Source organism: Cokeromyces recurvatus, assembly GCF_025118155.1.
Source record: "Cokeromyces recurvatus strain NRRL 2243 chromosome Unknown BX663scaffold_41, whole genome shotgun sequence".
Taxonomy (NCBI): domain Eukaryota; kingdom Fungi; phylum Mucoromycota; class Mucoromycetes; order Mucorales; family Mucoraceae; genus Cokeromyces; species Cokeromyces recurvatus.
Genome location: NW_026251427.1, coordinates 65,503 through 80,970, shown reverse-complemented (window position 1 = coordinate 80,970; position 15,468 = coordinate 65,503). Strand labels below are relative to the sequence as shown.

At 28.7% G+C, this 15,468-nt stretch overlaps 7 protein-coding genes across 7 annotated transcripts; 5 read left to right on the top strand and 2 right to left on the bottom strand.

The window, feature by feature from the left end:
* The first annotated feature begins 4 nt into the window (after positions 1–4).
* Positions 5–1,626, top strand: BX663DRAFT_480172 (uncharacterized protein). The gene is made up of 7 exons (XM_051524332.1): positions 5–137; positions 207–367; positions 453–528; positions 600–676; positions 749–890; positions 954–1,215; positions 1,281–1,626. Exons 1-7 carry the CDS (start codon positions 31–33, stop codon positions 1,443–1,445), a joined length of 990 nt encoding a protein of 329 aa, XP_051378371.1. The 5' UTR covers positions 5–30; the 3' UTR covers positions 1,446–1,626.
* On the top strand, positions 1,556–3,403 carry BX663DRAFT_261671 (uncharacterized protein). Its single transcript, XM_051521912.1, has 5 exons — positions 1,556–1,731; positions 1,784–1,829; positions 1,929–2,029; positions 2,089–2,367; positions 2,461–3,403. Exons 1-5 carry the CDS (start codon positions 1,663–1,665, stop codon positions 3,244–3,246), a joined length of 1,281 nt encoding a protein of 426 aa, XP_051378370.1. The 5' UTR covers positions 1,556–1,662; the 3' UTR covers positions 3,247–3,403.
* BX663DRAFT_533370 (hydroxyacyl glutathione hydrolase) lies at positions 3,283–4,493 on the bottom strand (the record flags this gene model as incomplete). Its single annotated transcript, XM_051530521.1, has 5 exons — positions 3,283–3,495; positions 3,657–3,798; positions 3,874–4,069; positions 4,222–4,277; positions 4,348–4,493. The coding sequence occupies 5 exons, from the start codon at positions 4,491–4,493 to the stop codon at positions 3,283–3,285; spliced, it is 753 nt and encodes a 250-aa protein (XP_051378369.1).
* A 190-nt stretch (positions 4,494–4,683) lies between these two features.
* Positions 4,684–5,556, bottom strand: BX663DRAFT_525119 (uncharacterized protein). The gene is made up of 4 exons (XM_051529720.1): positions 5,224–5,556; positions 4,988–5,137; positions 4,832–4,906; positions 4,684–4,773 (listed from the first exon to the last, which is right to left on the bottom strand). Exons 1-4 carry the CDS (start codon positions 5,452–5,454, stop codon positions 4,741–4,743), a joined length of 489 nt encoding a protein of 162 aa, XP_051378368.1. The 5' UTR covers positions 5,455–5,556; the 3' UTR covers positions 4,684–4,740.
* A 669-nt stretch (positions 5,557–6,225) lies between these two features.
* On the top strand, positions 6,226–8,634 carry BX663DRAFT_525116 (S-adenosyl-L-methionine-dependent methyltransferase). Its single transcript, XM_051529719.1, has 11 exons — positions 6,226–6,376; positions 6,459–6,517; positions 6,596–6,794; positions 6,867–6,987; positions 7,044–7,152; positions 7,220–7,418; positions 7,483–7,544; positions 7,605–7,698; positions 7,769–7,858; positions 7,920–8,093; positions 8,151–8,634. The coding sequence occupies exons 1-11, from the start codon at positions 6,238–6,240 to the stop codon at positions 8,360–8,362; spliced, it is 1,458 nt and encodes a 485-aa protein (XP_051378367.1). The 5' UTR covers positions 6,226–6,237; the 3' UTR covers positions 8,363–8,634.
* Positions 8,635–10,267: 1,633 nt separating this feature from the next.
* On the top strand, positions 10,268–12,652 carry BX663DRAFT_461927 (ferric reductase like transmembrane component-domain-containing protein). Its single transcript, XM_051523961.1, has 3 exons — positions 10,268–10,966; positions 11,069–12,084; positions 12,164–12,652. The coding sequence occupies exons 1-3, from the start codon at positions 10,434–10,436 to the stop codon at positions 12,481–12,483; spliced, it is 1,869 nt and encodes a 622-aa protein (XP_051378366.1). The 5' UTR covers positions 10,268–10,433; the 3' UTR covers positions 12,484–12,652.
* A 1,001-nt stretch (positions 12,653–13,653) lies between these two features.
* On the top strand, positions 13,654–14,884 carry BX663DRAFT_525113 (uncharacterized protein). The gene is made up of 2 exons (XM_051529718.1): positions 13,654–14,673; positions 14,737–14,884. Exons 1-2 carry the CDS (start codon positions 13,706–13,708, stop codon positions 14,873–14,875), a joined length of 1,107 nt encoding a protein of 368 aa, XP_051378365.1. The 5' UTR covers positions 13,654–13,705; the 3' UTR covers positions 14,876–14,884.
* Positions 14,885–15,468: the final 584 nt, after the last annotated feature.

Here is a 15,468-nt window from a genome sequence, read left to right as displayed (position 1 = left end):
TTTTCTCAGAAAACAATAATAATAATTAAAATGGCTACAAGTAAAGGTGTAGAAAAGACACTTCAAAAACTAAGAGAATCAGTTCATGCTGGCAATTATTATGAAGCACAACAAATGTACAGAACTGTTGCTAGAAGGTTAACTATCGAGTCATAACGCGTATTTTTTTTTTTCTTAATCATTTATTAACTAAAATCTTTTGGTAGATATAACAAACAAGCTAAATATGTAGATACAATTCGTTTACTTCATGATGGTGCTATTTTATTATTCCAACATAAACAAAACGGTTCTGGTTCAGATTTAGCTAATTATATGCTTGATACATATAGATTAGCCCATTTGCCTGTTGATGAAGCTTCTTTGGGTAATTACGAAAATAAAGAAAAGCTTCTTTTTTATATAATATATTTATTTTATTTTATTTTATTTTTTTAAAAAAAAAAAAAAAGATCGAATTGTTGAGATTTTGAACCTTTTTCCAGTCAATGAAGTTGGTCGTAAGACATTCATTAGTAATGCTTTCAGGTAAATCTGAAAAAAAACAAGAATTCAATGATTTTATATATAGAATTTATTACTAACCATTTTTTTAATAGATGGACAAAGGAAGAAGGTAGTTATCCAGAAGGTGATCCTGAATTACATGACTTTGTTGGCACTATGTTTTATAATGGTAAAGAAAAATAAAAAAAAAAAGCAATTCAAAATTAACAAGTAAAGAAATAACCTTCTCAATATTTATTAGAGAAAAAATATAGTTTAGCAGAGGATCATTTACTTTTAGGCACTGATCATAGCGCTGAAGTCATTGGTAAAGTTGCTTATGCATGGGCTACAGAAGAAAAAATTGTACTTAAAGGAATATATCTTGCTCGTATTGTCTTCCAGTAAAGTATATAAAGAAGAAAAATGTAAATCTTTTCACTTTTATTAACCGAAATTATGAATAGACTTTTGGCTCAAAAAAACATTCGTCATGCTAATTTAGCTTATACAAGCTTTATTGAAGCTGATAATCATGGTGTTGCAGACAAATCTGAAGTTCGTCGTGCACCTGCAGATGCACCCACACCTTACATCATCTATAATGATTCTTGGATTAATCTTACACAATTAGTCTTATTGACAGTTCAAAGGGATGGAAAAGACTTGTTTATGGAACTTAAATCAAAATATGCAGGTCTTTATGAAAGTGATAATAACTTTGTTGAGGTAAAAATAAGATAAAACAAAAGTTACATGATAAATAAGGATACTTAATGAGTAAAATACTTTAGCTTATTCAAGATATTGGACTTGTATTTTTCAATATTCCCAAACCTAGAAAACAAGGCAATATGCTTCAAGAGATGATGGCTAATTTATTTGGAGGCAATAATGGTCCTGTTCCTACAAACGCCTTACTAGGTGGTGGAGCAAAACCTAACGAAGATCTTGATTAATAAGTAGTAATAAAAAATGTATATTTGTATGGATAATGAGAAATAGATGTCAGTGTAAAAATGATTGTAAAATGACTGAAACACCGTCAATCATTAAGCCATCTTTTCTTTCTTAAAAAAAAAAAAAAAAAAAAATAATAACAATAGCAGATTATATTACATATTTAAATATTTGTTCTTTTATATACAAATATATATAAATATATCTCTTTTTGTAATGAATAACTGGCTTAGTCGATGCTTGACCTCACATTTATTAACTTATATTGCTATTCTATTTCTTATAGTAAGTAACATAGTCTATTATTGTACTACATATTAATATGCATAACGTATAGGCAATAGGGCCTGTATTGATTGCAATAGATTTGGTCTTTTTAAAAGGTATAAAATACGTGGACAGTAAAAGAAAGAAGCTTAATATCAACTCTTGCTTTTTTTTTTTTTTTTTTTTTTTTTTTTTTTTTTTTTTGCATGGTATAGATTGGGTTAAGGAATTGAAAATGGGAGATTTCTATACTTATTTAATATTTATGGGTATCATTAGTGTTTGGAGTATATATGGACTTATTGTTAATTCAATGGTATTTGTCTATGTTTATAGCAGCATTATCCTTGTCTTTTTATTAAAACTATTGTATAGAGAAATTTTGGAGGATTCACAGTTTATATGATTGGACTTGTTATCGTTCTATGTATTCACTTTGTTATTGGACTTGTTCATCTACTTTTACTATTTATCTCTTATAGACCTATTCTAATGGACAGTTGTCTACAACGAGATTCATCTCGACTCTTTTGGTGGTCCTTGGGATATGAAGATACATCTGAAATGAAGCAAATCTATATCCACTGTTCAAATCAATGGAAACGTTTTGCAACTGAAAGATTAACTTCATGGGTTATTTATAGTCTATTTTCTGTAAGTTTAAGCCCATGTTAAACAAGTCTAATAGATGGTCCAACCTAACCTAACCTAACCTAACCTATAATATGCGTGTATACACGTATATAGCTTCTTTGTTTACTCGTTATTATTACTTATCAACGTAAATTAACACATCAAAATACAAAAGATCTCTTTAAAGATGAATGGTCTGATGAAGATGAGTCTGTAAGAAGAGATAAAAGAGTCTCTTCTATTACTTATCATAAAGTTGATTTCCCTTTACCAAAAGATGACGACAACGACAACGACGACAGCAATGAGAAACAAGAAATCTCAAGTGCCATGTATCAACAACGTCAAAGACTATTTGATGAAATTGCAAAACGTAAACGTGCTAAGAAAAATTTAGATAATCGAAAATCAATGCTTTCCTCTGCTTCAAATCGAAACTCAGTTCTAGTCATTCATCCATTGGATTTATCTCAGTCACATCTATCAACAGATTTTGTTGGAGGCACCACATATCAGCCACCTCCTATGCCACCTCCTCCTTTACATAATCAAAGTGATGATGTAGTCATGTCTTGGAATCGATATCATGACGATGAGGCCCTTAGGATGAATGAAGAGAACATTGAACGACAAAGAAGATTACAGGCATTATCAACAGAACGTATAGAATACGAAATGTATCGAACCGATGAAGCAAATCATCCTCATAAAGCAACAACATGTCATAGTGACGATGAACTTGTTGTTACTCAGACAAAGGAAAATAAGAGTTCGCATAGAAAGAGACCTAAACTAGGTCGTTGGTCTACTGTCTATTCTGATAATCCTTCCATTTATAAACCTTTAATTGAACAAGAAAAAGATGAAGAGCATGAGCATTTAATGAATTCTACTAATTAAAAGAATAAATATTTGTATATATTTTGTTTATAAATTTTAAAAATTATTTTTCATTTCTCTTAAAGTATGTAATACTTCAACAGGATCTGATTTTCCTGCTACAATTTGTAATGAATGTTCATTAACTCTAAGGAAAGGATTATACATCTTTTCTTGTCCAATAGTTGAAGGTACTGTAATCAGTTTATCTTGGCACCAATTCCATTTTCCAATAAGCGCTTCATTATGAGGCTCAACAGTCAATGCAAACTAATATAACTTACATTACATATACAATTTTTTTTTCTATTTTACTCATATCCATTATCACTCACTTATATATATATATATGTATACATATATTCATATACATATACACATATATATATATACATATACACATATATATACACACACATATATATACATACCTTTAAATTATTTTTTGTATATTCATGTCCACAGTAAACCCATGTTTCATCAGGTAATTTCAAAAGTACATGAAACAAAATTCTATACATGTCTCTAGCATCCCCTTCAAAGAATTTACCTACACCTCCAATAAATAGAGTGCTGTAAATAGTAAAATATATATAAAATATATATTAGTATAACATTCTATACGGTACACATACTCTATTACTTTACTCGCCAGTAAATACTGCTTTTTCACCTGTAGTAGGATCTACAACATAATAACAAACATGACCCTTTGTGTGACACGGTGTATGAAGTGGTGTAATTGTTAAGGAACCCAATTTAAATTCTTCATGATCTTTGCAAACATAATTAATTTCTGGTATACGTGCATCTGCACCATAAACTGCTAATCCAGGCTTTTTGGCTACATTATGTGTACGTATATAGATGTGTGTTACATGAGTCCGTGCGTTGTTAATTTTTGTTTATTTATTTATTTTTTCTTTTCTTTTTTTTTTTTTTTTTCTTTTTTTACAGCATTTTCAAAATATATGTATATCTATTTAATTATGTTACCTATTAGTTCAATATTTCCACCTGCATGATCCCAATGATGATGTGTTGTAAAGACGCTTTTTTTTTTAAAATTTACTTGATTATTAGTTCTCTTTCATGATTTTATCTTTATCTATCTTTATCTACCTTGTTAACTTGGACCCTGTTTGACTAATGACATTCAATATTTTAATAGGTTCAACTGGGTCAATAACAGCTGCCTCTTTTGATTTGTCATCAATAAGAATATAAGAATAATTATCTTTGAGGACACTAATTGGAATAATTTTCATTTTTAATTAAAGGGAAAAAAAAAGAAAAGAAAAAAGAATAAAAAAGGAGAGGATAAAATAAATAAAAACAATAATTTTCTGAACAGAAGTTTCTTTTTTTTTTTTCAGAAACAAAAGAAGAAAGAATTGAAATCCGAATTATATACACACACCCCATTTCTCTCTAATTATTTTATAACCAATTTAGTTGTCATCTTTATTATACGAAAACACAATTTTATTATAAAATATCGAAAAAAAAATCTGATTACTCTTCATGATCGTCTTTTCCTACACGAGCCTATTATAACAAAATAACTATTAATATATCATTTTACTAAACAAAGGGAATACTTTACTCCACGAGGACGAATATCTCCTTCACGAGCACCAAATTCTTCTGCTAATCCATTATAAGGATAAGTACGTGGAACCTAATCATAACATTTTAATTAGTCCATAAAACTATATACGCATACATAATATATGTGTATATATATATATATATATATTACTGCAGGTTTTTCAGGATAAGTCATATAAATTAAACCAGTAAAACCGACAAAAATAGAGGCAGCTAATGCTAATTGTGCAGCTGCTTTATAAGGGCTATAATGATGAAGATCAGGTGCCCAAACACCAAACAATTCATCTTCTTCATGAACCTATAATATATAAAGTGGCAAAAAAAAAATTGGAGTTTAAGTCATTTACTTTTTTTTTTTTTTTGTTTTTAAAATATAATCATTACAGTTTCGCCGAAATTACGTTTGTCTTGTGGATCCCACCAACCATAAGGACCTCTTGCTTGAGCAGATTTACGAGGCAAGTTGGGATAATCGCCAATTTGAGGATCTTCAAGAATTTCTCCAGTATTTATTGTTGATTGAGGACGAACGGCTGTTAAAGTGATAGGTTGACGAGTTAATTGAATCATGGCTCGTGTATTCAATGCACGTTGAGTAGCTGCTCGAAATGCCATTTTGTATATATGTATTTCCTTTTTTTTATATAAGAAAAAAGAAAGATAAAAATATTAAAGTAAGTTGGTAAATGCTCTCAGCAAAAAAAAAAAAAAAAAAAAAAAAAAGAGATAGTTTTATTTTGCCCCACACTTTGATGGACCCCCCTTTTTTTATTAGGATGTATGTCATCACTGAACTGAGTTTGAATGCAAATTGTTTGATTTATGTTGACATTATTCTTTTATCTTTATTAGATAAGAACGACAATAGGTATAAACTATGAGGGATGGTATATAAATGTGTGAACAGATAAAATAAACGATTTATAAGAGTGCTGTTTTGTAAATAGTTGAAGGTAATGTGTCTTTAATCATGGGCTTATAATTGAATTAGTATTTACAATGCATGATTCAGTAAACAAATAGAATCATTGAATTGAGCAATTCTACACCTAAAATATCATATAATAAGAAGTTGCTCTTTTTTCTTTAAAACAAAAAAAAGAGGGAGAGGAGATAGATAAAATCAATGTGACAATATACGTTTTATTTCAAAACATGTAATTATTGCGATTAATCGTTATTACTTTACACTTTTGTCAAGCTAAAAATCAGTAATAATTAATTTATAATATTTATCAATTCTGCAATATGAAAGGACAATAAGAGGAAGTTTTAATTTTTTTTTTTTTTTTTTTTTGTAAGCAATATTTCATTTTTTATAATAAAAAACGCAGTCAAGATGATTTTAATTTTTTTTTTTTTTTTTTTTTTTTTTTTTTTGAAACCAGTGAATTCATTATGAATTTCTACCAACATGCAGGTCGCATTCTTGACAAACTAGCAAGACATGAAGGAACTATTAAAGGATTAGTCATTGGCGATCCGAAAGTATGGGATAAAAAAAAGATGTATGCTCTTGTTTGTGAAACTTTAAAATGTAAATTAGTTGTGGTAGATCTATAAAAGAAAATAAAATAAAATAGATCCATCTTATACACATATCTATTTTTATTTTTCAGATAAACAAGTTTTAAATGAAATCATTGATGCTACTAAAATTTGTGAAATTGAAAAAAGGTATAGAAAAAGAAAACCTTTATAGAATATGTGTATATGTTGACGTTTTTTTTTTTTTCTTTTCTTTTCTTTTTTCAAGTTAAAACGATCACTCGCACTTGTTTTAATACATGATTTATTATTTACTAAACGAGGCATCACTGTCCGTAACGATGTGCCTTTAAAGCAATGCGTAATGCGCCATCAAAGCCGACTAAAAGCTGAACTAATTAAAATCAAGGTCAAAAGAGGCGTACTTTCTAATGATGACTTAGTAAGTGAAAAAGTAAAAAATGCAGGTATAATAAATAGATAAAGAATAAACATGAAAAGCATATAGCTTACTTTATGGATATATTTTATTATTATAGTGCTTATTCCAAGATATGTTCGAGTGAATGAGCATAAATTATCTGTAGAGAAAGCAGTTCAAACATTCCAAAAGGAAGGCTATGTGCTAATTAATTATCCAGAGAAACTTGATATATTAAAGTAAACTAGACTCTAACAAATAAGATAAAATAATGACTTATTCATACTTTGTTTAGGCCAAAAGAATTTTGTGTTGATGCTCATCTTCATGACATGCTTATATTTCACCCCAAGACAGATTTTCATGCACATCCTCTCTATGTTTCAGGACACATTATATTACAAGTAATTATATATGCAGACTTGAAGTAAATACATATTATAACTTGATCTAATATTGGTATATATACAGGATAAAGCATCTTGTTTCCCTGCACATGTCTGTCAGGTACCACAAGGAGCGCATGCCATTGATGCCTGCGCTGCACCAGGTAATAAGACATCTCATCTTTCTGCTTTAATGAAAAATACAGGCAAGATTTGGGCTTTTGATCTTGATGCTCGACGTTTGGGATTATTAAAAAAATTAACAACTAAAGCTGGATGTAAAAGTAAAGTAGACAGGGCAATATAGATAAATATAAGGGGGGGGACTAAATACTTTTTTTTTATCAGATATTACACCTGTTCATGGTTCCTTTCTTGACGCAGATCCCCTTGATACACAATTTTCTAATGTAAGTCAGAGATACGAGGAAATAATATGACTATTTATATTTATTTATTTATTTTACCAGGTTGAATATCTTTTATTGGATCCTTCTTGTTCTGGATCAGGCATTATTAGTAGATTAGATCATCTTGTAGATGACAATGATGATGAAAATGGAGGTATAACTAAGGAATAAGGCCATGACTAGATTAATCTGAACTTTTATTCTTATTCTTTTTTTTTTTTTAGCTAATACTCAAGAACAAGCAACAACTCAAGAGGAAAGATTAAAAAACCTCTCAGAATTTCAAATCTCAGTTATTGAACATGCTATGAAATGTAAGATAATAGTCTCTGAAATAATTGAAAATGTAATATCTAATATACTACATATACATAGTTCCAAAGGCTAAACGTATTGTTTACTCTACTTGTTCTATTCATCCTGAAGAAAATGAACATGTTGTAAAGACAGTGTTAGAAAGACATCCTGAATTTGAATTAGCGCCTCGAGAAAGTGTTTTATCTACCTGGCATAGAAGAGGGCTTCCAAAAGAAATGGAAGGAAATAAAGGTAAAAAGAATATGTGTATACTTTCTTTATATCTAAAAATTTTATTGTATTTTTTAGATCTTGCTGATCGCTTAGTTCGTACAATTCCTGCAGAAGATTTAATAAATGGATTTTTTGTATCCTGTTTTATTAGAAAAGAAGATGATTCGTCAATAACAATAGAGCAACAAAATAAGAGAAAATCGCCTTTTATTAATAATAATAATAACTCATTATCAACCAATAAGAAAAGGAAAAATAAGAAGAGAAAAACTGCTTTAACACAATAAAGAAAGAAGTTTACTTTACAAATGAATTTTTTTTTTTAGTATTACTGTACCACCATCGTACTGTATAAAGAGAATAAAATGGGATCATTTTATTTATGTATACACAAAAATATATATATACATTAGTCTTTTATAATAATGTAATCACTATAGCATTGTATAAGGAGATAGAAAAGAATAAAAGTGAAATATTAAGTGTCCTTCAATTATTTAAAAGACTTGAATTTATAATTTGCATTTCAGTTTTATACTACTAATTTTTTAAAAATAAAAAAAAATAAAAATAAAAATAAAAATAAAAATAAAAATAAAAATAAAAATAAAAATAAAATAAAAATAAAAATAAAAATAAAAATAAAAATAAAAATAAAAATAAAAATAAAAATAAAAAAAAATAAAAAAAAATAAAAATAAAAAAAAATAAAAATTGGAAATAATCATTTATCAGATTTAAAAAAAAATTGGATCAGCCATTAACGTTTGTACATTCTGATAAAAAAGCGATCTGATTATAAGATAACACAAATAGATTAATTTGGAATTTTTAACCTTTATTATTAAATAAATTGTAAAATACCGGAATAGGATCTTTTTGCTGTTCTTTAAATGAATTATTATTATTTTTTTTTCAATCAATACTCATCTATGTTATGTAAATCATAAGCTATATGCATATAATATCTGCAATAATGAATATAATAGATTATTTGCATTCACTTTTTAAGGCACAGCATCTAAATAATAAATACAAGTGTTTAATATATGCATTTTAGTACAACTAATACTTACATATTTTATCTGGTATATCGGGGCTAATCGTCAAAAAAAAAATTTTTTTTATATATGTATATATTAATATAATGTTTCGAATATCACGTTTGAAAGAAGCTTAACATATAAAATCAGTGGATAAAGTTGAGTTCATTTCTTTTTTTATTATTATTTAAAGCGGATTTATAAAATGTGTATATGTGTCACATATTATTACAAGTAAAAAAGCAATACATGCTTACATTTAAAAAAAAATAAAATAAAATAAAATAAAAAAATTGATAGATAGAATATTCACAAGTTTCTATTCCTTTGCTACAGATTTTCAAATATTAACATTTTACCTAAAACAGTCATAATTTTTTATAATCGAGGATTATAAAATTGTATATACTTTTTTTTGTGTATGTGTATCAGTTCCTTTTTTATCGTATACTTGATATATCTTTTTGTGTTCCTTATTACACAATATCAAAAAAAAAAAAAAAGATGTACACTTTTTTTTTCGGAAATCTAACCGTTCAGACTTAAAAAAAAAAAGAGCTATAAAATAGAATGATCTGATAATTCCATGTACAACTTTAATCTTATTTATTGTTTATGTATCTAACAGGAAAATAAAAACAAAAGAAATTTATATCCTAATCTGTTAAAACTAAAACTGAATATAGTTCTCCTCTTTTCTTTATGTAGATCTTAACTATAAAAAGTTTATATCGGATACTAAAGTTTACAAGATGTCAAATAATTTTTTTTTCCTCTAATATCATACGGAGACAGAAACGTATATAATAGTGTAATCTACCGGGCCTTAATTATATGTTTCTCTTTTTTTTTTTTTTTTTTTTGGTTATACAGTAAACTGAGTTTATTACCGTCCTTTTTTTTTTTTTTGTTTTTATCCCCCACCCCCGTCATTTATAGTCAATAAATATTATATTTATCCCAGGCGCGGGGAATGAGATCAGATAAAATGACTAAAATCAGATAATTTAGTTTAAATCAGACGCGTTTGATTGGATCTTGCATTCATTTAGCTAATAGTAATAACAAATCCTTACAACTATTTTTTTTTGTATATATAAAGAAAAATTTTATATGTTTGTTCCAGAGTCTTTTTTTTTTATTATTATTATTTTATTTCTTTTTTTTATATATATACATACATATATTATTATATTATATCAAACTCTAAGAGAATTAGAAGATATAATAATTTGATATTCATTATTTTTTATTGCGTTATATATTAAAATAAACGAATAATATAATATCTGATATTTTATAAATTATACATATCATGGTTTATACTATTAGAACAACATCTCAGTTCCATCAGGCTGGAATGGCATATACCTTTTTCTTTTGGGGTCTCTTTACAATATACTGTATTGGTTACCAGTTAAATAGACTCCGTATTTACTATGTTAGAAAGAGTCGAATTAACGGTAAAGAAGATAATGTCGTTAAAGATCTGCCGCTATCAAAATACTGGAAGAGTCTCGACTATATGGTCCGCATCCCCTGGGTTACTAATCTAATGGCCATTAAACATGTTCTGGGTATAACTTTGTTTATTATCATCAACTTGATCTTTCTTTTCTTTGCTCCATTTACATTTAATAAAGCTTATGAAATTCCTCCTATTGGTTTATTTGATCGTCGCGCTGCTTTTATTGGTATGGCTAACTGGGGTTTTGTTTTCTTTTTGGCTCAACGTAACTCACTCCTACCTAAAATCTCTGGTTTAACTTTTGAAGAATTAATTCCTTTTCATCGTATTATATCCCGTATTGGTTTAGCCGAGTACTTTCCTCATTTTATTTGGCGTATGTAAGTATATATTTCCAAACTTTTTCCTTTTTTTTTTAAAAAAAAATATGTATATACATATCTTCGAATTTTATTTATTTATTCTATTTTTAATGTTATTAGGATTGTAGGTTATAGAAGAAGATGGGTAGTAAAAGATGCACTCTTCAGAAATGAAGAGTACACCACTGGATCTATTGCTATGTTTGCTTTCCTTCTAATATTTATCACTTCCATTGAATGGGTCCGTCGCAGATATTTCGAAATATTTTACTGGTCCCATGTTATCTTTTTGATAGTAGCAGTTATTTTCTCTTGCTGGCACGAACATACCTGTTTTGCTTACTTTATTCCTTGTATTATTCTTTGGTTTGCTGATCGTGTGATTCGTACTTGGCAATCTTGGTTCATGAAGACCAGTCATGTCCGTGTCGAAGAAGTAGTTCCACAAACTAATTCTCAAGAGGGTGTCGTTCGTGTCTTCTTTGAACACAAGGCAATGCGCTACTTTAGACCTGGTCAATACGTTTTCGCTGCCTTTATTTTAAATGGTAAAAAGCTTTGGGAATGGGGCAACTGGCACCCATTTACGATCTCTGAATACTTTCGTCTCTCTGGGAATGATCAAGCAAGTGAAGAAGGTATTGAAGAACGTATCGTGGGTCATTCTTTAAATAATACAGACAAAGGAAGCAAGATCGAACCTTCCTTCGTTCATAGTGAACACAAAAAGCATGATATCTCAAAGGGTTCTATTCATAGTTTAACAGATGTACCGATCACTTCAGACTTGTCTAATTTACGTCGTCGTGCGAATAACAATCTCTTCTCTTCCGGAGGTGATAGTCATGTCATCGGTACCTTCCATATTAAAGCACTTGGGCAAAAGACAAAGGATCTCTTGAATGCTGCCTCCTCCTCCTCCTCCTCTGATAATAAGAATCTTAAAGTCTATATCGATGGTCCCTTTGGCCCACAACTTCAATATCAAGATTATCCTGTCGTGGCTCTCTTTGCTACTGGTGTCGGTATCACACCCGCCTTGTGTATGATCAAGGATATTGTTGAACGAAGAAATCGTGGTATACGTACAATTGCTACTGACCATATCTATTTAACTTGGTCCCTTCGTGTTACTGGTAAAACCTATTTTATTTTATTTTATTTTATTTTATTTTATTTCGATCAAGTAATACTTATTCTTATATATATACATAGATGAAATTCACAGTTATATGGATATGTTCCATTACTGGGTTGAAAAATGTAAGACTTCAATTTCTCCTATCCACCTTACGGTGAATGTCTTTGCGACACGTATGAAAGAAGGACCCAATATCTTTGAAGGTTTAGAAGGCTTCAGAATTACTTATGGTCAACGTCCTGATATTGCTGTTGAGATGGATAAAATCAAGACTGTGAATGCTCATCGACGTGTCTTTGCCCACGCCTGTGGTTCTGATATCTTTACTCAAAGCGTCGTCAACCAAGCTATTATTCATAACTTTGATGCTTTCCATGAAACCTTTGAATTCTAATCATTCTTTATTATTATTATTATTATTATTTATTGTTGTATTATAACATATAATCAGTTTTATCTTCCTCCCTCCCTCCCTTTTTCTTCTTTATTTATATTATTTATCTATTAGACATTCTGTATGTAGTTATGGCATACCATAATAATTATCTTATACTATCCCTTGTACCTTTTTATATATATATACATATATACACATTCGACAAAGAAAAGAAATGTAAATATTTAAAGGTTCATGATAAGTAAACTTTTAATACTTTTATCACTTAATAAATATCCCTTTATATTTTATTGAAGATTATTTACTTTCTTCTAGTCTGATAAATTTAATTTGTAAGACTAGAGTAATTATAGTATTTAGCATGTCTGAAATGTATTATTTATTAAAACATATTAAATAGATCGTTTTGTTAAAAGGAATATGACGCATATCTTTTTATTTCTCTAATAGTAGTAGTAGTAGTAGTAGTAATTATACAATTATTTGCTATAATATATTTGAATTGGAACAATTTAAATCTTAAAAAAAAGGAAGGAATTTCTGTTTTATTATGTAATTAAACAAAATAACTCTTTATATTTATAATGAAGGCATTAGAAATACTAACATGATAATATATGTAGTCTTTATGCTTTCAAAATCTATAGTCTCTGTATCAATTTTAAGCTGAATAATAACGAATTTGTATTTAGAGGATCTTAAGAACATGGGATAATATCTATTATTGACTCTCAAATATAACCCCTTTCCATGCTTACACCTATATTATTATGAACTCGGTTATCAGGTGTATCTATTTGTCTATGCTATTTATGATCTCCTATCTTTTTCTTCTTTTTAATATGGTGTAAATATGAGAGTCCTTGATAAGCTACTGCTTAATTCCAGTTTATTAGCTTATTATCAGAATTATTGAGCTATTGACTTGGTAATATATCAGCCTATTCTTGTCTTTTTTTTTTCTTTCTTTCTTGAAAAGCTGTGTTAGATATTCTTTTCATTATAACCTGCTTAGGACAATGTAATATACTATAGATATTAGGTACTCGCAATGGGTCGTCAGCAATTTATATATAAATGATTGTTTAATCGTGTTTAATGTACGGAATTTAAATAATGGAATATTTACAGCCACGCGTTTAACTTTTTTTTTTTTTTTTTTTTTTTTTTTTTTTTGTTGTTGTTGTTGTTGTTGTTCACTCTCCTATATAAACTTATTATGGAAAAAGACATAATTATAATTGATTCCGATAATGAAGATGAAATTCAAATTTTAAGTGTTCCACTAAGATTGCCATTGGAAGTTAAAAAAGGACTACGTTCCAATAACACTCAAAAAAATAATGATGAGTCACGATTATTAGCCGAACTATTAACAGATGTATCAAAAAAGGCACCATCGTCAAAAGTTGATGTCAATAAACTCTTTCAACGTGTCGATAAAATTAGAGTTAATCTACGTGACAAGATAAAAAAAAAGAGGAATCCACTTCTTGCTGTTCATAAAAATAAATACTCCGCTCATCATAATACTTCTACTACTACTACTACTACTAGTAGTAGAAGTAGTCGAAAAAAAGATGCCGCCAGATTAACAAATTATAATGATTCGAAAGCATTAGACGATGATCATAAACTATTTCCTTTAATCTTTAGTCAAAATACAACTGAACAAGAGGAAGAACAAGTATATACTTTTGATTTAGATCCTCTTTCTTCCTCATCAGATGATGATGAAAAAGAAGAAGACAACAACTTTCTAAATATAATAAAAAGTACAACAGATTATTCACCTTCTCATGAAAGGCTCACAACATGTTTAAAAAGAGAAAAACAACAGCCAAGTATATCAAAGCCTTCTATATCATCTACATCAACTACTGTAGAGAATGAGCAACCATCGTATAGTGATGAAGAATATGACGAAGCTGAGGCTGACTTGGAAGATTATATTAACTATATCATGAATGGTCAGAAATCAAAGAGATTATTTGCTACCTCAAATACAAGAAGAAATAATACAGCGACAAAGAGAGTACAGTGTCCTCTTTGTTATCTTTTTTTCTCTTCATTAGATATATTGACGCATGCTGGTAATTGTGATGGAAATAAAGAAGGAAGTCATCATGCTATGAAAAAGAAGACGATGGCTGTAGGTGTGGCCAAGTCAGAAGAGGAGCGTAAAAAGTAAGTTTTCTTTTCTTTACATTAAATGATATAAGCAATTTATATAATAACGTTGTCATATAGGCAAAATCAAGGCATTGAATATATAGGAAATACCAATTATTATACAGATTCTGATGTAGTTGCTCTGGATGGAAGTGGGTTCAATAATGAAGTAACAAGTACTAGTTGGGAATCTGCTGGGCAAATACGCTTTGTGTAAAAAAAAAAAAAAAAAAAAAAAAAAAATTGTCTGTATCATTTGTATATATCATATCGTAAAATACTACATATTAAATACTGTAAATAATAAAATATGCAACTTTTACACATTGTCTTTGATGATGATGTATTTGAAAATGAGGATGGAATAGATTGTGCAGTATGTTATCCGAGAAATATATACTTTTCTTTTTTCTTAGAGTTATTTAACTGAATAATAATGAAAGACGATCTATTTCGATATGCATAACCTTTTTTTTTTTTCCTTTCTATTTCTTGTGGCGTCCGCTCCATGTTTGCAACAAAGTATTATACTATTCTGTTAATGTACTTTTACTGATAATTTTGGATTTTATAACGATGAAATTTGTAACAATCTGACCCACTTCTTGATCCAGGCAGGAAATGACTCAACTGGTTGTCTCTTTAAACTTGTTAGCAATATTCCCCTTTCTTTTTCACCTTCTCTTCTTCCTTTCCTTTACCTTTTTACCTCTTGTCCCATAAGAGGATTTTTAGATACTTTTTTTCACATAATTTGAACTGACCTGGGCAATCCAATACAATAAAGATATTGTGTGCCCATAGGTCGCT